The 24,483-nt window shown below is 45.8% G+C and overlaps 1 protein-coding gene across 1 annotated transcript in view; it reads left to right on the plus strand.

Moving 5' to 3' along the window:
- Positions 1 to 24,483, plus strand: part of atf6 (activating transcription factor 6) — a 440,428-nt gene that overhangs the window by 199,023 nt on the left and 216,922 nt on the right. The window contains exon 14 of the mRNA XM_038795101.1: positions 1,586 to 1,697. Within this exon, the coding sequence (XP_038651029.1) occupies positions 1,586 to 1,697 (112 nt within the window). The remainder of the gene's footprint in view (positions 1 to 1,585; positions 1,698 to 24,483) is intronic.

The following is a 24,483-nucleotide window of genomic DNA, read 5'->3' on the forward strand; positions in this document are numbered from 1 at the left end:
CTGGGCTGCTGCGCAGTCGATTCCAGCCCCACAACACAGTTGAAATTAACAAATAATTTTTAAAATACCCAAAGTCTTTGGTCTTTGGCTGGCCAATAACTACAGACACTAGTTTGTAAACATAAACATTAACTATAAATTTAGAGTACCCAATTCTTCTTTTCCAATTAAGGGGCAATTTAGTGTGGCCAATCCCCCTACCCTCCACATCTTTTGGGTTGTGGGGCGGAACCCACGCAAACACAGGGAGAATGTGCAAACTCTTCACGGACAGTGACCCAGAGCTGGGATTGAATCTGGGACCTCGGCGCCGTGAGGCAGCAGTGCTAACCACTGCACCACTGTGCTGCCCGTGTAAATATTAACACAGTTAACTTTTATTAAAGAAATAACTATAATTAAATAGGCAACAAATGCAACTGGTTAATTATTATCTAATATCTAACCTCCCACTCCTTTAACATCTTGCCTTCTACACATGCACAAGACACACAACACAGAGGGAAAAGAGGGGTGCAAAATTAATACTAGAAGTAAAATGATAAAAGTCTCTGTTTCAGATGGATGTCTTGCACTTAGATTCTTTCAGTCAAGGTCTCCAGTTGGACATCTTTGCTTTCAGTCTGTAATGGTTTTCACTGGGGTCTCGAGATTTCTCTGCAGACTCAGAAATAGCAGGCAAGAAACATTTGATTGAAAGAGAGGGAGCGAGCAACTCTCAGCGTCCATGAGCTTTCTGCTGAGTTCTCTGAGAAAAAAACACCTGGCAGGATCTAATCGTTGTCAGTTGCCGGGCAGAATACAGTTCCAGTTGGCCATCAGTCCATCGATCAAACTGAATCCCTCCAATTTCTCAGGTGCTGAGTTCTTCTGTTCGACTTAAATGTATGCTTCTATTAAAGATCCATGGACCAAAAATGGTAATGATAAAGCAAGAGAAATAGGAAATACGGGAATCAACAAGATGGGCCTTACTCTAGCTTCTTTGCATATTCTAATTGACAAGAATTAGTGCTGCACTCTGGAAGCTGGATGCCATCCAAGCCAAAACAGCTTGATTGATTGCCATTCCACCCGCCACCAGTGCATAGTGGACAGAAAGCCATCTACAAGATGCACTGTAATAATTTACCAAGGTTTGTTTGACAGGGTATTTCAAACCCATGACTTCGACCACCACCTCGCAGAACAATGACAACAGATGCATAAAAACATCATGTCCTGCAATTTTCCACATGAGTCATGTGCCATCCTGACTTGCAGCTATATCGCCGTTCCTTGACTGCTGCCAGATCAAAATCATGGACCCCCTCTTAACAACACTGTGGGCGTATCTATACCACGCACTGCAGTTCAAGAGACACAGCACTACCTTTGTAAAGGCAGTTGCAATGGACAGTAAATGCTGGGCTTGCCAGTGACAGTCTCATCCCATTAATGCATTTTAAAGTAGTTATTTTATCTTTGAAAATATTTCCAAGCTAATAAATTGAAATCCTTTGCACTGTGTATTCCCACAGATCTGGCCTTGAGTAACATTGCTACATCCTCCTCATATTTTAACTCTTTCTTTTCTCCTTCACAGAAACCCGGGGAGTGAATTGCAGGTGTATTATGCTCCAGACAAACGTTATCCAGATTTTTTTGAAGCCATTCGTAGGAGAGGAGATACATTCTATTTGATATCATTTCGAAAGGTAAGTGCTGGATAATTTTTCTGCATGTAGAAATATGGCAGACGTGCTTTACCAGAACTAATACATAAAAGAAAATTGTGAATGGTGACTTATTTAAAGTTTCCAAATCACTCGTCCTTTTTATGAACTATTTGACTGGAAACATGTGATTTAGCTGATTTCATCTAAGGTACGTTAGATGGTAAGACAACGGAGAATAAATCAAAGGTTGATTGATTGAATATTATAACTTATGCATGACATTTGGCATGGGATTAATTATTAGCACTTACATACAAACACATGAGATGGAAGCAGAATTAGGCCTGCTCCACCGTTCAATAAGACCATGGTTGTTATGTTTGTGTTTCAAATTCCCCATTCCCATCTACTCCAATTGATTCTACTTTGATTCCCTTGTCTAAGAAGAATCTTATCTACCTCCACCTTAAAAATATTTAGTGACTCTGCGTCCACCACCTTCTGAGGCAGAGGTCCAAAGTCACACAACCCGAGAGAGTTTTTCTTGATTTTTATTATTGATAATATAAATTGGGTGCAGTATTAATGCATAGAATACCTTTGTCCAATTAAAGCTTTTGTGTATGCAGTTCTGGGAACCCTATTTTTTTTTTTTGTTGTTGTTGAAAGGTTAGAAAAGTAGTGGAAAAACTGTGGTGCAGGTTTGTTATGAGGAATGAAGGGGTATAGTTCTGAAAAGACCAGAAGTTCAGAGGTCTTCAGATGCTGTATAGCATTACGACGCCCTGGGCTAGTGCACGGTTGATTCCAGCCCCACAGACCCCAGAATTCCACACAAGTGAATTAACCAATAATTCAAAAACAATTTGCAGAATTGACTCTTGACTGCCCGATAGGTTATAGCCACCAGGTTTGTAAGTTGAGCACAATTACTTTATTTATAACAGAAACAAGGTTGAAATGGAATGCAATTATAATGGAATAATGTTCAGCTAATCTACTACCCCCCCTTTCACCAGCCAACCCTCTACCCAATCAGGAGGCAGTGACGTAGTGGTATTGTCGCTGACTGGGTCCAGAGACCCAGAGTCATGCATGCTTTGGGGACCCGAGTTGGAATCCTGCCATGACAGATGGTGAAATTTGAATTCAATAAAAATCTGGAATTAAAAGTCTAAAGGTGACCATGAGACCATTGTTGATTTTCGTAAAAACCCTTCTGGTTCACTACTGTCCTTTAGGTCAGGATATGTGCGATCCTTACCTGGTCTGGCCTACATGTGACTTCAGACCCACAGCAGTGTGATTGACTCTTAATTACCCTCCGGGATGGCCAATAAATGCTGGCCCAGGCAGCGATGCCCAAATCCCGTGGACGAATAAAATAAATCACGGGAGGGGAATAATCATGATTAAGATGAAAAGAGAGAATCTTTGCTTCGATGTTGAAGTCTTTGCAGCAGGCTGTCCTCCCAGGATACTTAGTGATCAAATCTGACGATGTATTGTTAGGGATAATCTTCTGGCAGCCGCATTCAGCCAGTACTCACAGGCCGTAGGAATCCCTCTGGAGAGTCACTTCAACTTTCATTAACCTGGGCCTTCACTCAAAGGAATTGCCTCAGGCTGTTTAATTCACATATACACACAAACATCAGAAGAATAGCAAAACAGCTCTGATCGACCAGGCCCACCTGCTCCCTTGATATCAACCCCCCATCACATCTCACCTTCCCCATTTTGACCCCCTCCCAATACCCCCCGCAAACCCCCTCCCTACCTCGCTGGCCCCTCAATCTTCCTTGAAGATATTGATAAACGGCTTCCACTCCGGGTGAACCCCTCTACCGAACCCCTCAAAACAAACTTGACCGTCTCCAACCTCAGGACTTCTGCTAGGCCACTGACCTACACTCACGCTTTTGGTGGCTCTGAGTCCCTTCACCCTACAAAATCTGTCTCCGGGCTATCAGGGATGCATAGGCCAAAGCATCAACCTCTCTCACCCCTTCGACTTCTGGGCCTTGCGACACCCCAAATATAGCCACCTCTGGATTTGGAACCACCTCCACACCCAGCACCTCGGACATCATGTCCGAGAACCCCTTGCATCACTCTGAACGTTGCAGGGTAGACCACTCCAAATCTCACTCTGCTGCTACACAATGCCACCTTCACCAGTCCAAAGGTCATCCACCTTCTTGCCAGCTCTGCTGTGGTATGTTCGTAGACCAACGCCTTTCCACTTCACCTCTCGTCTCTGCTTCACCCAGCTCAAGACCGTATTCTTCCCGTGGAACTTGTGAAGTCAAATTATAACTGCCCTTGGTGGCTTATTTGCTTTAGGCTTCGGCAACCAATGTAGCCTGTCCAACCTGTAACGGGTGGGTTCTCCTCCCTCCCCCATGAACTCTGCCATCATGTTTACAAAGTACTTGTTCGGTCTCCGGCCCTCCACCCACTCTAGCAAGCCCACGATTTGCAGATTTTGCCTCCTTGACCTGTTCTCCAGGTCCTCCACTGTAGCTCTGAGCCCTTTTATCGTCTCTGCCACCCTCCACAGCTCCTCATCCATCGGGATGAAATGAAATGAAAATCGCTTATTGTCACGAGTAGGCTTCAATGAAGTTACTGTGAAAAGCCCCTAGTCGCCACATTCCGGCGCCTGTCTGGGGAGGCTGGTACGGGAATCGAACCGTGCTGCTGGCCTGCTTGGTCTGCTTTAAAAGCCAGCGATTTAGCCTGGTGAGCTAAACCAGCCCCTTTACTGCCCCTGAACTGGTTGCTATGTTGTGGCAATGCCTCCTCCAACCCCTTCAACTTCTCTCCTTGCTCCCGCACCTCGTCCGACATCTTTGTCACTGCCACCTTTACCGGGACAATCACCTCCTCCACCCACTCTTTCATTTCAGTAATAATCTCCCTCCGCAGCACCTCCATATGCTTGGCCTCTTGAACTCGCCCGACATCATTACATCATTTCATTTCATTTTTTCATTTCACATCGGTCAGAATTTTCACTGTGACGGGTGATGCAGGCCTCATCTCTTTCTTCCTATCGGACTCGCTCAACGGCAGAACTTTGCTCGCACCCTTCTTTCCAGCATCCTTCATCTGGGTCTTCAACATTTCATGCCTTCCTTATAACTTCCCACACCAACTCGTTCACAAACTACCCCTGAAACCGGGGTAAAAGTCCAAAAACCAGAGACTCGAGGGAGCCATCTAACGTATGACCTCCACCTACATGCCATTACCGTTAGTCCACCTCCAGCCTTCTAAACCAAAAATGAAAGTAAAGCAAAACTTGGTCTCACTGAGGAATATTTCACAAATAGCAGAACCAATCACTGCCTGTCCCCCAAAAGAACCAGCTCTTGGGGACAGCTCATTGGCCACCAGCCAAGCCAGTCACTCCGGGTCATCACTGATGTCAGACCAAAATAGCACACAATGCTGGAGCTTCCTCTTTTAAATTAAAGGTAAGGTGCTTGTCCTTAAAATCATTAATTATCCATGGACCAAAATTGCAATAGTGAAAATTAGCAAAAATAATTTGGAGCACCCCTTTACTCTGCCGGACATGGTGACTCTGAGGTGAAGCTGAACCCCTTGGTGACGATTGTTGTGGTTTGGAGGTGCCAGAGATGCTTTTTTTTTGGGGGGGGGGGGGGGGGGGGGCAGCAATAGATTCTTTTGAATTGGAAGTTGGATACGCCACCCGGGGTTATGGCCCAGTTGGGGGACCTATACGAATTTCTCCAGTTGGTAAAGTTTGCCTTAAGGGGGTCGGTAGAGGGCTTTGAGTTATGGTGTACCGTCCATGACGATCCCTCCCTTCCTTCATATTCTCATGCAAAGTGTTTTATCCAGGCTTTCTCGAGAATATTATTACGATCAAAGTGCAAGATCTTGTCCATTTACAGCATTATGCGATCTCAGGCAAGGCAGGTATTGGAGCTCAATTAAATGCTGGAAATAATGACGACCCACCTGGCAATCATTTGTGATGGTGTTGTAAAATATTCCTTCCAAGAGTTTTATCAAAATGGCGCATTTCAGGCAGACCAGGGGATTCGACAATTTTATGTTTACAGCATGTCGTGAACTGTTGCTTTGGGGTGAACTGGCACTCTTTTTCATTTTAACCTTTGTGAAACAAATGTCCTTCAAAGACTCTGGTGAACAATTGTATTTCATTCTGTCCAGCCAGCAAAACTAACATTTATTGAATCATTTCAATGGTGGACTACGACATTTTGTGTCCAATATCAGTTGGCACATTCTCTTCCAACCACCACCTCTACCCGCCCTCCTCAACCTCTTTTGTTTGAAGTTGATTTTCATGCTCCTGAGGTTCTCTCACTGGAACCACGGAGGTTGAGGGGCGACCTGATAGAGGTCTACAAAATTATGAGGGGCATAGACAGAGTGGATAGTCAGAGGCTTTTCCTCAGGGTAGAGGGGTAAATTACTGGGGGGGGGGGGCATAGGTTTAAGGTGCGAGGGGCAAGGTTTAGAGGAGATGCACGAGGCAAGTTTTTTTGCACAGAGAGCAGTGGGTGCCTGGAACTCGCTGCCGGAGGAGGTGGTGGAAGCAGGGACAATAGTGACATTTAAGGGGCACCTTGACAAATACATGAATAGGATGGGAATAGAGGGATACGGACCCAGGAAGTGTAGAAGATTTTAGTTTAGAGTTTAGACGGGCAGCATGGTCGGCACGAGCTTGGAGGGCCGAAGGGCCTGTTCCTGTGCTGTACTTTTCTTTGTTCTTTGAGGTGGATTGGCCATGATAAATTAGCCTTAGTGACCAAAAAGGTTAGGAGGGGTTATTGGGTTATGGGGATAGGATGGAAGGGAGGGCTTAAGTGGGTCGGTGCAGACTTGATGGGCTGAATGGCCTCTTTCTGCACTGTATGTTCTATGTTGTAAAGTAATGGCCTAGATTTTGATGGTAAAGATGACAGCAGAATTTTGGGAGTCTGCACATGCTTGATTAAATGTGTCATGTGTGTCAACAATGATCTAAAAGCAGCAAACACTAATAATGGTTTTTGCAAACATGTTGTGGGTTCATTTATTAGTTCGAGGCATGTGAACATCTATGTAAATGGATGGAAAGCTTGAAGACACCAGAGCTGCAGAGGGTCTGCGTTCTGTTTCAGGCCTCCGATGGGCTGAGTTCCCCATGGCGTGGTTCACTTGTGCTTCTAAAAATCGTGAAACTGGCTGTTGCTGAGGGAGGGGGTACGGATGGCGTCCAACATTGCCAAAGTTTGCTGAGAGTTATGCCGTTGGCCGGGGGGGTGGTGTAGCGCGGGTGGCCTGGAGGTGGCTGTTAGATCAGGGTGGACGGGCATAGAGCACCATTGTTGCAGCCGGCAAGGCAGCCATGCAGCTGCACACACTACTAACAGCCCACTTTGAACCTAGTGCCATGGGTCGTGTAGGTGTCCCTCAGGGCACACCCCTGGGTGCCCCCTTGCCCCAGCTGACCCATCAGCTGTATGGGCACACATGTGTATGTGCAGCTGCAGCTTGTCAGCCTCCCAAGTGTCATTCATGGACCCGGCGAATCCGCAATGTTTTTCATTGGAATCGATTGTGTTCCACACTGCACTGGTGCTAGCCCTTCAACGGTAGCAAAATCCGTCTGGATGCAGCGGCGGTTTTTCTGTCGTGGAAACAAAGTCCACGGATTCTGCGTTGGTGTCAACGCTTCATCTCAGAAACAGAGGACCCCCGCCCTGAGTCTTCAAAGCTTTCCCGTCCAGTCGCCACGCTGCAAGTTCAATACTCTGCGCACTGTGGCTCAGTTGCAATCTGACCGAAACGTTGAGTGTCATCTCTAAACATGATCTAAACTATTCACCGCGTTGTACAAAAAATGAATCTTGCTACCAGGCTAAGTAAGTCGTTTGGAAGGAACCAGTGCTGTGCTATGTAAAAACACAAATCACTCGTAAGGGACACATTGGGAGTTCATTTATTAATTCTAGGCATATGTGAACATGGATGAAAAGCTTCAACACATTAGAACTTTGTGTCTGTATCTTGCTCCACACCGAAGTGAAACTGAGGTTGGCTCACATGGCACACCTCTCTGAAAGAGATGGCTGCTACATCTTAAATACATACTGTGGTGAATGTAACTCCGTAATTCACACTCTATTGTATATACATGAGACCATGCATTGATAAGTGCAGTTGTGCTGCCCGACCACTAGGGGGAGTAGCGCTGGGAATGCTTAGGAGTTTGTACAGGGCTCCACCCTAGGCTCCGCCCACGACTCCTCCCCCTGGACTGCTGTATAAATACCAATGCTTCAGTTCAGTTCATTGAGAGTTCTACGTCGAACAGGCTGGCTCTTTTGTAAGTAGATTAAAACCACTGTTCATATCTTAAAGCACGTGTCTAGTGAATTGATGGTTCCATCAATTTAATCTACTTATAACAGAGCCAGCCCGTTCCACGTTGAACTCTCGATGAAGTGGTACAACAAAACACTGAAATTTTGAAGCTTGTGGAGGTAAGTCAAAGAGAAGCCATGATCTCACTGAATGGAAAGAGAGACTTGAGGGGCAAATGGCCTATTCCTGTTTCTATATTCCATTATAAAAATTAAGTAATCGGACTTCCAGTGGCGGCGATGACGTAGGAAGCCGCACATTTGGGAGCTCCCGATTCAAACTGACTTTTCGGCTCTTTTTAGAGCCCAAAACGGAATTTTTTCTACGTTTCCCGGCGGTAGAAGGTGTGGTGATCAACTTTCTCCACATTTCATGACTCGAACTCGGAGTGGAAAGGGGGAAAAAACGGCAGCAGCTCCCCAGAAAAAACGGGGAAGGATTCCAAGATGGCGGCCGGCGGAGCACCAGAGGAGTGGAGGCTGTGGGCGCAGGAGCAGCAAGCTGCTCTCCTGCGCTGTTTTGCAGATTTTAAGGCTGAGGTGCTGAGCTCTCTGCAGGAAACGAATAAAAAGCTTTCGGAGATTCAGACGACCTAGGGTGCTGCCATCCAGGCATTGCAGGCGCAGGCCGCTGAACGAGAGGAGGAGGCCGTGGTCCTTGTGAGTAAGGTGGAGGGGCACGAGGCACTCCACAAGAAGTGGCAAGACCGCTTCGAGGAGCTTGATCACCGCATGAGGCGGAAGAATCTGAGGATCTTGGGCCTTGCGGAGGGGCTGGAGGGGTCGGATCTGACAACCTACGTGGCCACGATGCTGAACTTGCTAGTGGGGGCAGGATCTTTCCATCTGCCCCTGGAGCTGGAGGGAGCCCACAGAGTACTGGCCAGGAGGCCTAAGGAGAATGAACCCCCGCGTGCGGTGCTGGGGAGGTTCCACCGGTTCAGTGATCGGGAGTGTGTGCTGCGCTGGGCCAAGAGGGTGAAGAGCAGCAATTGGGAGAATGGGGTAGTACGGATCTACCAGGATTGGAGTTCGGAGGTGGCTAAGCGGCGGTCCGGGTTTAATCGGACGAAGGAGGTGCTCTATAAGAAGAAAATAAAGTTTGGAATGTTGCAGCCTGCGTGCTCGTGGGTAACTTATTTGGAGCGGCATTATTATTTTGATTCCCTGGAGGGGGGAGGTGTTGGATCCTTCACTGGATCGGTCCAGTTCAAGGATGGGTAGGAGGCCGGCGGCGGCCAAGGTACTGAGGGGGTTTATGGACCAGATGGGAGGGGTGGACCCATGGAGGTTTGTGAGGCCGAGGGCACGGGAGTACTCTTTCTTCTCCCATGTGCATAGGGTTTATTCTCAGATAGACTTCTTTGTGGTGAGTAGGGGACTGATTCCGAGAGTGCAGGAGGCCGAATATTCGGCCATTGCAATCTCCGACCACGCTCCGCATTGGATGGAGTTGGAGATGGGGGAGGTGCGGGACCAGCGCCCGTTGTGGCGGTTGGATGTGGGGTTGTTGGCGGAGGAGGAGGTTTGCAGGAGGGTCCGGGCAAGTATTGAGGGGTACCTCGAGGTGAATGATACGGGGGAGGTCCGGGTGGGGATGGTCTTGGAAGCCTTGAAGGCAGTGATTCGTGGGGAGTTGATATCCATCCGGGCACACAGGGAGAGGAGTGAGAGGGATAGACAGGTGGGGAAGATGCTGGAGGTAGATAGGAGGTACGCGGAGGCACCAGAGGAGGGATTGTTGGGGGAGAGGCGCAGCCTACAGGCTAAATTTGATTTGCTGACCACTAGAAAGGCGGAGGCACTGTGGAGGAAGGCACAAGGGGCAGTGTATGAACATGGTGAAAAGGCGAGTAGGATGCTGGCTCATCAGCTCCGCAAGCGGGATGCGGCTAGGGAAATTGCTGGAGTGAGAGATAAGAGTGGGAATGTGGTGCGGAAGGGGGTAGAGGTGAATGAGGTCTTCAAGGACTTTTACGGGGAACTGTACCGGTCGGAGCCAACGGTGGAGAGGAGGGGAATGGAGAGGTTTCTCGACAGGCTATCTTTCCCGTAGGTGCAGGAGGAGCAGGTGGAGGGGTTGGGGGCGCCGATTGAGCTGGAGGAGCTGGTTAAGGGGATCGGGCAGATGCAGTCAGGGAAGGCGCCGGGGCCGGATGGGTTCCCGGTGGAGTTTTACAAAAAGTTTGTGGACCTAGTGGGCCCCTTGCTGGTGCGGACACTTAATGAGGCGTGGGAAGGGGGGACTTTTCCCCCGACGATGTCGCGGGCGCTGATTTCTTTCATCTTAAAGAGGGACAAGGACCCCCAGCAGTGTGGTTCATACAGGCCCATATCTCTCCTTAATGTTGATGCCAAGGTGCTGGCAAAGATCCTGGCCACCAGGATAGAGGACTGTGTGCCAGGGGTTGTACACGAGAACCAGACAGGTTTTGTTAAGGGAAGGCAGCTGAACACGAATGTGTGGAGGTTGTTGAATGTCATCATGATGCCGGCGATTGAGGGGGAGGCTGAGATAGTGGTGGCGCTGGATGCGGAGAAGGCCTTCGATAGAGTGGAGTGGGGGTACTTATGGGAGGTGTTGGGGAGGTTTGGATTTGGTGAAGGGTTTATTAGATGGGTGAGGCTGCTATATGAGGCCCCGATGGCGTGTGTGGCCACGAATGGGAGGAGGTCGGAGTACTTCCGGCTTTACCGAGGGACCAGGCAGGGTTGCCCCCTGTCCCCCTTGTTGTTTGCATTGGCAATCGAGCCGTTGGAGATGGCGTTGAGGGATTCAGGGAGGTGGAGGGGTTTGGTGCGGGGTGGGGAGGAACATAGGGTGTCGTTGTATGCCGATGACCTGCTACTGTATGTGGCGGACCCGGTGGGAGGGATGCCGGGGGTGATGGAGCTGCTAGCTGAGTTTGGGACCTTTCCAGGCTATAAACTAAATCTAAGCAAGAGTGAGGTGTTTGTGGTGCGCCCTGGGGACCAGGAGGAGGGAATTGGTAGGCTCCTGCTTAGGAGGGCAGGGGAGAGTTTTAGGTACCTGGGGGTGCAGGTGGCCAGGGACTAGGGGACTCTTCACAAGCATAATTTCACCAGGCTTGTGGATCAGATGGAGGAGGAGTTCAAGAGGTGGGACATGCTGCCATTGTCGTTGGCGGGGAGGGTGCAGTCCGTCAAAATGATGGTGCTGGCGAGGTTCTTGTTCCTCTTTCAGTGCCTGCCCATCTTCATCCCCAGGGCCTTCTTTAGGAGGGTGACTAGCAGTATTCTGAGCTTCGTGTGGGCACATGGGACTCCGAGAGTGAAGAGGGTTTTCCTGGAGCGAGGGAGGGATAGAGGCGGGCTGGCGCTGCCCAACCTTTTGGGGTATTATTGGGCGGCCAATGTGTCAATGGTGCGTAAATGGGTAATGGGGGGTGGGGGGGCGGCGTGGAAAAGAATGGAGATGGCGTCTTGTAGAGGTACGAGCCTGGGTGCCCTGGTAACGGCGCCGTTGCCGCTCTCTCCTAAGAGGTATACCACGAGCCCGGTGGTGGCGGCGACCCTAAGAATCTGGGGATAGTGGAGACGGCATCGGGGGGAAACAGGGGGCTCGATGGAGGCTCCATTGGGTGGCAATCATCGGTTCATCCCGGGGAACACTGATGGGGGTTTAGGGGGTGGCAAAGGGTGGGCATCAGTAAATTGAGGAGCCTGTTTATTGGCGGGAGGTTTGCGGGCCTGGGGGAACTGGAAGATAAATTTGGGCTCCCCCAAGGGAACATGTTCAGATACTTGCAGGTAAAGGCGTTTGCTAGGCGACAGGTGGAGGAATTTCCTTTGCTGCCCTCGCGGGGGGTCGATGGACAGAGTGCTTTCGGGGGTGTGGGTCGGAGAGGGGAAGGTGTCTGACATTTATAAGGTAATGCAGGAGGTGGAGGAGTCGTCAGTGGAGGAGCTGAAGGCTAAATGGGAGGGGGAACTAGGGGAGCAGATAGTGGATGGGACTTGGGCGGATGCCTTGGAGAGAGTCAACTCTTCCTCTTCCTGTGCGAGGCTTAGTCTCATCCCGGCAGAGGATCTTGATGCAGTGGAAAGATGCGAGGCCCCAAGTGTGGAGACCTGGATCAGTGACCTGTCGGGATTTATAAAATTGGAGAGGGTCAAATTTGCCCTGAGAGGATCAGTACAAGGGTTCTATAAACGGTGGCAGCCTTTTCTGGACTTTCTGGCTCAAAGATAGGTATCTTGGTCAATCGGGGGTGGGGGGGGGGTCTTTACTGTTTCTATTTTTTTTCCCCTATGGTTATTTAACTTAATATTGTGTTAACTTAAGTTGTTGTTAATATGTTTTGTTGTTCATTAAGGATGGGCGAATGTTTATGACTGTTATTGTTATTGTTGATATTTTATTGCGGTTCGTTGTTATATAAATACAACATTTTTCAATAAAAATGATTTGAAAAAAAAGTTAAGTAATCGTATGTCTCAGATTTTTAGTTTGGCTCCTTCACTAAATGCACACTATTTTTGTCCTTTCTGTTTCTTTTTATGTGAAGTTTCTGTGAAATCAGATAACACAGCAGCAAAATCCATCTTGTACTTTGAGAAGTTACTGAGTTCAGGTGGACAACTTTCACTTCCCATCAAAAGAACGACATGTTTTCAAGTTTTGTGCACGCATCAATGAATTGGTTCTTGCCGTTTTAATTGATCACTATTTTCACTTGAGATCAGGAAAGGACCGCGGGTGGCCTGCACCAGACCTGCGCCATTGTGCCCTGTGGCCGTCTGCCAAGGGGCAGGCAAATCCCTGCAGTTTCCTCCTTCCTCCCACGCATCCACTCCTCACCCACCCCTTCACAAAATGGTACAAACTCTGCCTAGCATCTGCTTGAAGACATTGCCTTGACTCATCAGTTAAACATGTACAATGGGGGACCCTCAGCCAAACTTGTGATCTTGGCATTCTGTGATATTGAGTAATATTTCAGGTGTTACTATTGCTGCTTTGTTACTTATAGCGCCATTTAAGTAGTTCTTCCATGTTCTGCATTGCTATTTTGTAGAAAGGGAAAGAGAGCAAATTGTTGTGTGTGAAGAGCCGTGTTGATCTTAAATTACCCTCAAAATCTAAGGTGAAACACATTTTTTTGATAACTCAAAATTTGGGTCATTTCATTCTCTTGTGAAATGTTTTGTTTAGCCAAGATGGGTTGATGCTTATTGTGTTAAACTCCTTTTGCTGTTGTACGAAGATGAAAGAGAAATTTATTTTGTTCGGGACACATTCATTTTCTTTCAGCCAGAGAAGCTATCTTCAAATGCCCTGCAGTCACTCATTATTCATAAAACATGGAACCAGTTAAATAGCTCTCCAAAATCCATTTTAAAACAGGTTGCTGTGCTGTGAAATCCAAGATTGTTAATAAAACAATTCATTTTTCCAGTCACCAATTTTTAAAATTCCTTTCTGTCTTGGCCAAAACTCACGTGGCACTGGTTTGCAGATGTTGGATTGTATCATTGCCACTGAAATGATTCCCCTAAGTTTTACCAGAAAATGTCGATCACAATGAATTTTGTTGCTGTCCTGTTCCCATTTAATTTTTACCTCTTTCTGACATTTTGCAGTGGAAATGTTTCACCATGTTTCCATAACAGGAGAGAAATGCATTTTCTGGAATGTACTGTCTGAGGGTGTGGTGGGGGTGGGGGAGGGGGGGGGGGGAGGGGGAGATTTAATAATGGCTTGCAAAAGGGTATTGTATCATTATCTGAAAAGAAAACATTTGCAGAGCTATGGGACATGGTGTGGGGAGTGGAACTGAGTTGTTCTTGCAGAGAACATGTGTCAAATGGCCTCCTCCTGTACTGCAGTCCTTCTCTGATTCTATTCCATCATTCTGTTGAACTCTGTGACTGCTTCTTTTTTAAAATCTTTATTGTCACAAGTAGGCTCACATTAACACTATAGTGAAGTTACTGTGAAAATCCCCTAGTCGCTACATTCCAGCGCCTGTTTGGGTACACAGAGGGAGAATTCAGAATGTCCAACTCACCTAAAAGCATGTTTTTCAGGACTTGTGGGAGGAAAATAGAACACCTGGAGAAAACCCCGCAGACACAAGGAGAATGTGCAGACTCCTCACAGTGACCTAGGCGGGAATCAACGAAAGTCGTGCATTGTTGGTCTGAGGAATCGGATGATCTCCTACGGGACTGCTTAGAGTCAGTGGACTGGTCAGCATTTAAAAACTCTGCGACCCGCCTGAACGAGTATGCCACCACAGTAACTGATTTCATTAGTAAGTGTAGAAGACTGTGCCAAAGAAACAAATCCGCGTGTTTCCCAACCGGAAACCCTGGATTAACAGTGATATCCACTGCTTGCTGAAGTCTCAGTCTGAGGCGTTCAAGTCAGGCGACCCTGACCTCTACAAGAAAGCCAGATATGATATAAAGGAATCCATCACCACTGCAGACGTCAGAGCAGCCTTCTCGAAGGTCAACCCACGAAAGCCACTGGCCCGGATGGGGTATCCGGATGAGCACTCAGGTCTTGCTGGATCAGCTGGCGGGGGTATTCGCAGACATCTTCAACCTCTCTTTACAACAATCTGAGGACCCCATCTGCTTCAAGAAGACGACCATCATCCCTGTGCCAAACAAAAGTCGAGCAGTATGTCTTAATGACTATCTTCCAGTGGCTCTGACATCCATCATCATTAAGTCCTTCGAAAGGTTAGTCATGGCACGAATCAACTCCAGCCTCCCGGATTGCCTTGATCCACTACAGTTCGCCTACCACTGCAACAGGTCCACAGCAAACGGCATCTCCATGGCCCTGCACTCTACCCTTGAACACCTAGATAACAAAGACACCTGTGTCAGACTCCTATTTATCGACTACAGCTCAGCCTTCAACACCATCATTCCTACGAAATTCATCTCCTGACTCTGTGGCTTTGGCCTCGGCTTCTCCCTCTGCGACTGGATCCTGAACTTCCTAACTTCCTAACCCACAGGCCACAATCAGTAAAGATAGGCAACAACACCTCCTCCACAATCATCCTCAAGACCGGTGCCCCACAAGGCTGTGTCCTCAGCCTCCTACTATACTCCTTATATACCTATGACTGTGTGGCCAAATTCCCCATCAACTCGATTTTCAAATTTGCTGATGACATCACCGTAGTGGGTCGGATTTCAAACAATGACGAGGCAGGGTACAGGAATGAGATAGAGAATCTGGTGAACTGGTGCGACGAAAATAATCTCTCCCTCAATGTCAACAAAACGAAGAAGATTGTCATCGACTTCAGGAAGCGAAGTGGAGAACATGTCCCTGTCTACATCAATGGGAACGAAGTAGAAAGGGTCGAAAGCTTCAGGTTTTTAGGTGTACAGATCGCCAACAGCCTGTCCTGGTCCCTCCATGCCAACACTATAGTTAAGAAAGCCCAACAATGACTCTACTTTCTCAGAAGACTAAGGAAATTTGGCATGTCAGCTACGACTCTCACCAACTTCTACAGATGCACCATAGAAAGCATTCTTTCTGGTTGTATCACAGCTTGGTATGGATCCTGCTCGGCCCAAGACCGCAGGAAACTACAAAAGGTTGTGAATGTAGCCCAGTCCATCACGCAAAACAGCCTCCCATCCATCTACTCTGTCTACAATTCCCGCTGCCTCAGAAAGGCAGCCAGCATAATTAAGGACCCCACGCACCCTCGACATACTCTCTTCCACCTTCTTCCGTCAGGAAAAAGATACCAAAGTTTGAGTTCACGTACCAACCGATTCAAGAACAGCTTCTTCCCTACTGCCATCAGACTTTTGAATGGACTTACCTCGTATTAAGTTGATCTTCTCTCTACACCTTGCTATAACTGTAACATTATATTCTGCAGTCTCTCCTTCCTTCCCTATGTACGGTTTACATTGTTTGTACAGCATGCAAGAAACAATACTTTTCACTGTATACTAAAACATGTGACAATGATAAATCAAATCAAATCAAAAATCGAACCTGAGACCCTGGCGCTGTGAAGCAACTGTGCTAATCGCTGTGCTACCATGCTGCCTGAAACTGGGATTTTACTTGGAGAAATGATTCTGCTCTTCCTTGTTGAATCAACAATGTCTAAGAAGATGGGAAGCCTCTCTGCAAAGCATTTCAACACTACCCTCTGAGCACTCAAAAACGTTGGTTGTGCAGGGTGGTGAGACATAATCATTTGACCTCTGTTGATGTGGGAGACTGTAGCAAACCCACAAACTTAAAGCAACCATTATCACTGGTGCCAGGGACCCGGATTTGATTCTTGGCTTGGGTCATTGTCTGTGCGGAGTCTGCTCCTTGAGTCCGTGAGCCCCGGTATGTTCTCTGCGTTAACCAGATGGCTTTGATGTGGAGTGTTGATCAGAGAACAACGCGTCTTGTAAACTAACAAAACTATTGATTTAACACTAAAATTGGATTCAACACTTATCCCTAAGAACTAACAGTTGATTAAACACACATTAAACTATACTCATCTAACTCACTAACTCATTAACTACTCTCATGCTCTCTCACTATCTTCAGTACTCCTAGCCAGCTCCTGCTCCTACCACCTACTCCAACCTTCTGTCCCACAAGGCTCAGTGTCATCCCTTATATACTTCTAGGATAAGCTCCCTTTAATGGCTGTCTGTACACATTTCATGAACCCGTACATTACCTTCATGCATGATAATACCACATTCCGGTTTCCTCCCACAAGTCCTGAAAGACATTTTTGTTAGATAAATTAGACATTCTGAATTCTCCCTCCATGTACCTGAACAGGCGCCGGAGTGTGGCGGACTAGGGGATTTTCACAGTAACTTACTTGCAGTGTTAATGTAAGCCTACTTGTGACACTAATAAAGATTATTGTGATCAAGTTACATAATTTTGTGTGGGCTGTGTGCATACCAATCTGCCGGTATTAAATAGGCTTTAATTTAAAGTGCCTTTCGGTAACGTTTATGTCTTTTATTACAGATTGAATGAATCTTAGTTTTGCTACAGTAGTCATGAATTCTTTATTCCGAAAGTTGTCAAGTTTCCACGTATAACGTATCCATCCAATTTGCCTCATGTTGGTCATTCTTATTGGCCACTGTTTGGACTTTGATTAATGTTTTGTATCTGGTTGTTTCTCTTTGTAATTGCTCTGCTGAAATAAATATGGCTCATGCAGAGGTCTGGCACGTAGCAATAGTTTGTGCTCCTCCTTGTCCTGATGCTCCATTATTAACAGACATTCTTTCAGTTGTCTATGCTCTCACTGAAGTCTGAAATTCTCTCTATATACCTCATGGCCTCTTCAGTTCTCTCTTCTTTTAAGACTCGCTTTAAGGTTTGAAGGTGTTTTAACCAAAATCTTATTCATCCTCCTAAGATCTCCTTTGACTTTGTTTTAGTTTTTGTTCGATTATGCCTCTAAATTGCTTGTGATTTTTTTCGCTATTAGAGGTGTTATATAAATGCAAGTTTTTGGAACAGCATCTGACCAAGATTATGTCACACTGGACCAAGTTATGGAAGGGACAGTATTTTTCTGTTTTTATGTGAAAGGATTTAAAGGATGGGAAATAAAGTCGCCATAGTCCCAGATGACCAGAGGCTGCTTTCCCCTTTGAGGGGGGATGGCTGACTGGTGCTGATTTAACCTGAGGATCACCACACCTCAGGTGAGGGGCGAGGTTGTGAATAATGCTATGTTATCTGCAAGGCAAGTCAGAATGTGAAAAGTTTTTCAATTGACAAAAGAGATAGTATTTGAGTGGATGCATGTGCATCATCTGGCAGCTACTGTGTATTGAACTGTAGGGTTTGTAGATCATGTCTGACTTGTAGATAATTGATAGTGTTCAGGTGGTAAATTTGCCTGAACATGGTCTGGTCAGGTTCACGCAATAATGTAATTGGTAATACCAGTGACCTACTCACATTCCAAATTTGTGACTCTCATGACAGCTCTCAAGTGAACTTAATATTTAAGTTGAGTGAATTCTTTGTGTGATAAATATTGGTACTGTCTGGACACGTTGGCTTCATTTTCAACCCTGCAGCAATAAATATTTAAAGAACAGTTTCCAAAATGCAATTCATAAAACGTGCTGAAGATCAAACCAGGTTTCAGATGTACACAATTACCTGGAATTTGGTGTGGTACTCAAAATAAATTATCTGAAAGCACAACTTTGCCTATTGTTATCAACTTCAAGGTGGATTGGATAAATTGGAATGTTGCTTTCCTTTCTGAACGTTGAACTTACCATTGATTTTGGAGGAAATGGGAGCTACAGAGAAGATTGACAGAAGAACATTGCAGTCTTCACTATCAAAATTCAGGATTGTTTGGCTTTTTTGTGCAAAGGAATGGACACACGTTCTTCTAAAATATGTTGTGAGCAAAAAGGTATTACCTTATGAAGACATCTCCACTGATAAAAGGAAGTAGCTTATAATCAGCAAAGGATGATCAAGAAACTGACGAAGAAAGGGAACAATATAAATACAAGCTAGCAATAAATGGAAAGGCGGACTTTAATATTTCTGTAAGTCTATGAAAAGGAAAAGATTAACAAGGACTAATATGGGTCTATTGCAGGCAAAGACAGAAATATTAATGGATGAGAATAGGGAAATGGCGGAGAAACTAAACAGTTAGTTAGTATCTGTCTTCACAGATGAAGATGCATAAAATCTTCCAGAAATACTTGGGAACCAAAGGGCTTGTGAAGATGAGGAATTGAAACAAATTAGCATTAATAAGGAGGCTGAAAGTTAATTGGGCTGAAGATTCCACCTAAGCGTTAAACAAGATGATCTCGCCCCTCACTACCGCTTCCCACACCACTGCCAGTGAAACCTACCCGTTCCTATTAAACCCCATGTAATCCTCAAATACCTTTCTCATCTTTGCACAAATATTTTGGTCCGCCAACAGCCCCACATCTAACCTCCGCGCAGGTCTCTGTGCCGGCCCCTTCTCCAGGGCCACATTCACACAATGTGTGGTCCGAGATAACAATCGCCGAATATTCCGCTTTCCTCACCCAGACAAAGATGCTTTCCCCATAATAAAAAAAAGTAACTCCTTGAATACACATTTTGTGTACTGGCGAAAAGAACAAATACTCGGTACCCCGCAAATGCAACACCCCCCCAACACAGTCAACACCTTAGCACCTAATTGCATTGCTGAATTAACTCGAAGCATTCCACACTTTGTTTGAAATGCATTTCTATTTTTTTTAGCTTGGAAAACATAACTGTTTGCATACAAGGCGAGATCAATAACAAAAGGCAAAATACTGTGGATGTTAGAAGTCTGAAATACAAACAAATGCTTGAAAGATTTGAATTAAGCCAAGGCAGAATATGTGAACTTTTTTTTTCCTTTGTGGGGATGTGGGCATTGCTGGCAAGGCCAGAATTTGTTGTCCATCCCTAATTTTGCTTGAACTGAGTGGCTTGTTTAGCTATATCAGGACAGTTAACAATTGGGGCAGCACGGTGGCCTAGTGGTTAGCACAACCGCCTCACGGCGCTGAGGTCCCAGGTTCGAATCCCGGCCCTGGGTCACTGTCTGTGTGGAGTTTGCACATTCTCCCCGTGTCTGCGTGGGTTTCGCCCCCACAACCCAAAAATGTGCAGAGTAGGTGGATTGGCCATACTAAATTGCCCCTTAATTGGAAAAAATAATTGGGTAATCTAAATTTAAAAAAAAAAGGACAGTTAACAATCAACCACGCTGCAATGAAGTTGGAGTCATTGAAGGACCAGATCAAGCAAGAGTAGCTGATTCCTTTCTTTAAAGGGCGTTAGTGAACCAGGTGGGTTTTTCTGAAAATCAGTGATTGTTTCAGGGTTGTCATTATTAAGACTAGCTTTCAATTCCACAGATTTAAAACATTTTTACCCAGTGAATGATTACACCATGGAATGCACACTTTTTTCCCTGGTAAAGGGAATTGGCTAAGCACTTGTAGGGAAAAAATTGTTGGGGAGGGAAGGTCAGGAATAGCTAAATTGCTCTTACAGGAAAATGGTATGGACAGATCGGACCAAGCAGCCTCTTTCTATGCTTTATCGTTCTACGATTTTGTCACGATTGCCGGGCTCAGGACACCGCTCTCAGGAACCTCTGCATTGATGTCCCAGGGCTGAGATAATTGGCCTCAATCAACCACTTTCATGTGAGGTATTAATTCAGCCAGTGGGGAGTTCCCCATGATTCTCATTGACTTCAATTTTATTTGGGCTTCTTGGTGCTGTACTCGATCAAATGCTGCCTTGATGCCATAGGCGGTCACTCCAACCTCACCTCTAGTATTCAGTTTTCTGACAATGTTGGGACCAAGCCTGCGATGAGGCCTGGAGCCGAATTTCCTGGCAGAATCCAAGCTGAGCATCAGTAAGCAGGTTACTGTTGAGACAGTGCCACTTGGTAAAGCTGTTGATTACACCATCCATCACTTTGATGATTGAGAGTAGGTTGATGGGCCAACGATCAACTGGGTTGTGTAAGTTCTGCTTTTTGTGGACAGGACATGGGTCAATTTTCTAAATTATTGGATAGATGCCAGGGTTGTAGATATTCAAGAACCACTTGTTAGAGTTGTGGCAATTGTAGATCCTCAATTTTTGTGCTGAAGTCGCGAAGTGGAAGTTGAACCCATAATCTTCTGACCCAAAGCCAAGAGTGCAACCAACCATGGCTGGCATTTTAATTGGGTTGTTGCTTGGCTAATCTGTCAGTGGGACAGCTGTCTCAAATTTGTCACAAGTCCCGAGACATACAGTGAGGACTTAGCAGGGTTGGCTGGATTTGTTGAGTCTTAATCATGCCAACGCCTAGGTCATTACTAAGTGGTCCATCCATTTTTATTCTTGTAATTTTGTGACTCACGAGACCATGTCAAAGGACAGTTAAGAGTCAACGATAATACTGTGGGTGTGCAGTCAGATATGAACCAGGTCAGGTAGCGATATCAGGTTGCAGAATTTTAATGGAAACAAGTGCAAGATTTGCAACGTCTGTGACTTCACTTGAAAAAATGTACTTGATTGACGTAATAGCACTTTGGGATGTGCTGTGCTTGCGAAAAGTACTATAAATGTATGTGTCTCTTTATTTGACAAGTTAAAAAACCCAGAAGTGGAACTCAAAGTCAGTTTATTCTTGACAAAGCGGCAATCCCACTGTTTTTATAGTCAGTGAGTTGTGGCAAGAGAGTAGATGTACTTCATAAAACTATGGATGCATCAATTTCTAGGCAGTTATCTATTACATGAGTAATACTTCAGAAAAGAAAAGGAAGAACTGTGTTCCTGATGATTTCCCTGAAGCCATTTTAGTTATAAATAGATTTACCCCTGCATCATTTTCATCCACTCTGCCTTTTGCCTCAACCAATTACCAACGCATGGGACAAAAATATACCTTTGTTTGCAAATATATGGTCTGCTCTGAGGAAACATGGGGATGTAACTGAGCAAATCTTAACAAAACCTTTTTTCTTGATGGAGCACATTTATTTATAGATGACATTGGTTGTGAGACAGAAGGCCTAACAGTGATGAACATGATGCACTCTGGTGGGATGTTCCAAGTGGTGGTCCCCAGGGATCTGTCCTGGGGCGTCAACTTTTCAACGTACATGTCAATGACTTAAATGGAGGAATGCAAAGTTGGCTCCAAGCTTGCCTTTTAATTTAAACTGTGAGGCACAGTAATGTTGCAGATAGGAACAAGAGGCTACAAAAGAACAAGGCCTTTAAGTGAGTCGGAAAATGGTGGTAGACCATTGGGACGGTTTACACCTGAACCATGCCAGGACCAGTGTTCTGGTGAGTTACGTAACTAGGGAAGTAGTGAGGGTTGTCAACTTTTAATTGGAGGAGGCAAGGGATCAAATTTAGAAAAATGTGATAAGTCAAAGCGTAGATAAATGTCAAAAGAGAAAGGTATTATTATGAGAAATGAACAATAGACTGCAACAGGAAGGGATGGAGTGTACAAATCTAGCAGTAAATCCACAGTAGAGATTAAAGGTTATAAAAGAGTAAAAGGACAAAACTAAAGGCTCTGAATCTGAATGCACAAAGCATTTGAAACAAAACAGATGAACTGAGAGCGCATATTGAAATAAATAAGTATTATTTGAAAGCCATGACAGAGACATGGCTGCAGGAGGACATGGTTTGAGACCTGAATATTGCAAGACACTTAGGAAGGAAAGGAAGCGAGGAAAAGATGGATTGGTAACTTTATTGGTTTATTGGATGACCTACGTTCAGGAAATGAGGATGTGGAAATTATTTGGGTAGAGATGAGAAATGGTAAAGGAAAGAAGTCACTTGTGGAAGTCTCTTACAGGCCCCTAAAAGTAACCATGCGGTAGGGTGGAAGACATAATGGGAGCTTGTCAGAACGGCGCAGCGAGAATCTACATACAAACTGGGAAACTCAGATGGGCAAAGATAACCAAGATGAGGAGTTCGTAGAATGTTTTTGCAATAGTTTTTTTTAGAACAGCATGTTCTGCACCAGCCAGAGAGCATGCTATACGAGACCTGGTCTTGTGCAAAAAGACGGGATTAATTAATGATCTCATGGTGAAGGCGCCCCAAGGTAGCTATAACCATAATATGATTTAATTTTATATTCAGTTTGAGGGAGAAGAGAGTGGGCCTGAGAGTGTGTTTTAAAACTTAAATCGGAGTAATTATGAAGGCATGAAAGTCAAGCTAGCTAAAGTGAATTGGAAAATTAGGTTGAGGGATAGATCAACAGAGATGCAGTGGCAGACATTTAAGGGAATATTTCAGAAAACACAGAACACTCCAATGAGAAAGAAAAAGTCCAAGGGATGGATACACCATCCGTGCTTTGCGAGAAAGGTTAAAGATAGTATCAAACTTAAAGAAAAAGCATGTCATTGTGCAAAGACTGGGGGGTATGAATGTGGACAGAATATAAGGAACAGCAAAGAATGATTAAACAATTAATAAGGAGGCAAAGTTAAGAGTATGAGAGAAAGCTTATACTCAGGGATCTAGGTATCTGCACCAAAACTGCACACTATATTCTCATGTGGTCCCACTAGTTTCCTGGATGACTGAAGCTTAGCCCTCCTATTCTTGCATTAATTCGCTCTCAATAAATTATACCATTGTATTGGTTTCCCTAATTACCTGCTGTACTAACCTAGACCCCTCTGCATCTGGTTTTTGCAACCTCTCACCTTTGAGATAAATGCTTTTTTTGCCCTACTACCAAAATGGGCATCCTCACATTGTACTCCATTTATGAGATCTGTGCCCATTCACCTAACCTATCTATATCCTCTTGTCCCCTCCTTATGCCCTTTTTACAGCTTAGTTTCCAACTTGCCTACATGTCACCAGCAGGTTTAGCACACATAGCTTCAGTCCCTTCATCCAAATCATAAAAATAAATTGTAAGTAGCTGAGACCCAAGCACTAATTCCTGTGGCATACCACTGCTCCCAATTTGCCAACCAGAAAATCACCCATTTATGCCTACTCTCTTGTTCCTGTTAGCTAGCTAATCTATCCATGCCAATATGTTACCCCCTACACCGTGAGCTCTTTTTTTTTAGGTCAGTAATCAAAGGCTTTAATAAGCAGTGAACAATGGCAGCCTCCATGAGAAGTGTGCTCGCAAAATGGAGTCTCATCTTAAGTACTGTTTCCCAGGGGGCGTAGCCAGAGGCGGAGTCCCCCAGGGTTCCAAGCCTCTTAAAGGGGCAATTTATTCCGATCATCACAAGCCTCTTAAAGGGGCAAGGTATTCCGATCATCACATTCACCCCCTGTTTTAAAAAAAACATAGTCCGTCGGGGATGAAGTGTTTTTAAATTATAAGTTCAGTCTTTGTGGTGGTCTGATAGTCCGTGCTGACTTTCGCCACTCCGGTGGTGGCGCCGTGGATGTGGTCGGTTCCGATGGTGGTCTATCCGGGAGCACGGTTGACTGAAGCTTTGTCCGCCTTGGAGAGGGGGGGGTATCAGGAGTGATTAGGGTGGTCGGTGTCGGCTGGGGGGCAGGGGGCGCTATGGAGGGGGCGCTGTCGAAGTCGGCGTTCAGTGTAGGGCCGGGAGCGTCGGTAGAAGGGGGGGGATCGGTGGGAGGGTCGGTGGGGTCGGTGGGAGAGCCAGCGGGTGCCAGGTCTCGCAGGGATACAGTATCCTGCCTGCCGTCGGGGTGCTCGACGTAGGCATAACGAGGGTTTGCGTGCAGCAGGTGGACCCTCTCGACTATTGCATCCATTTTATGGCTCCTCACATGCCTCCGGAGTAGGACTGGACCCGGAGTCGTCAGCCAGGGTGGAAGCGAGACTCCAGAGGTGGACTTCCTGGGGAAGACAAACAAA

The sequence above is a fragment of the Scyliorhinus canicula genome, chromosome 4 (assembly GCF_902713615.1).
Source record: "Scyliorhinus canicula chromosome 4, sScyCan1.1, whole genome shotgun sequence".
NCBI lineage: Eukaryota > Metazoa > Chordata > Chondrichthyes > Carcharhiniformes > Scyliorhinidae > Scyliorhinus > Scyliorhinus canicula.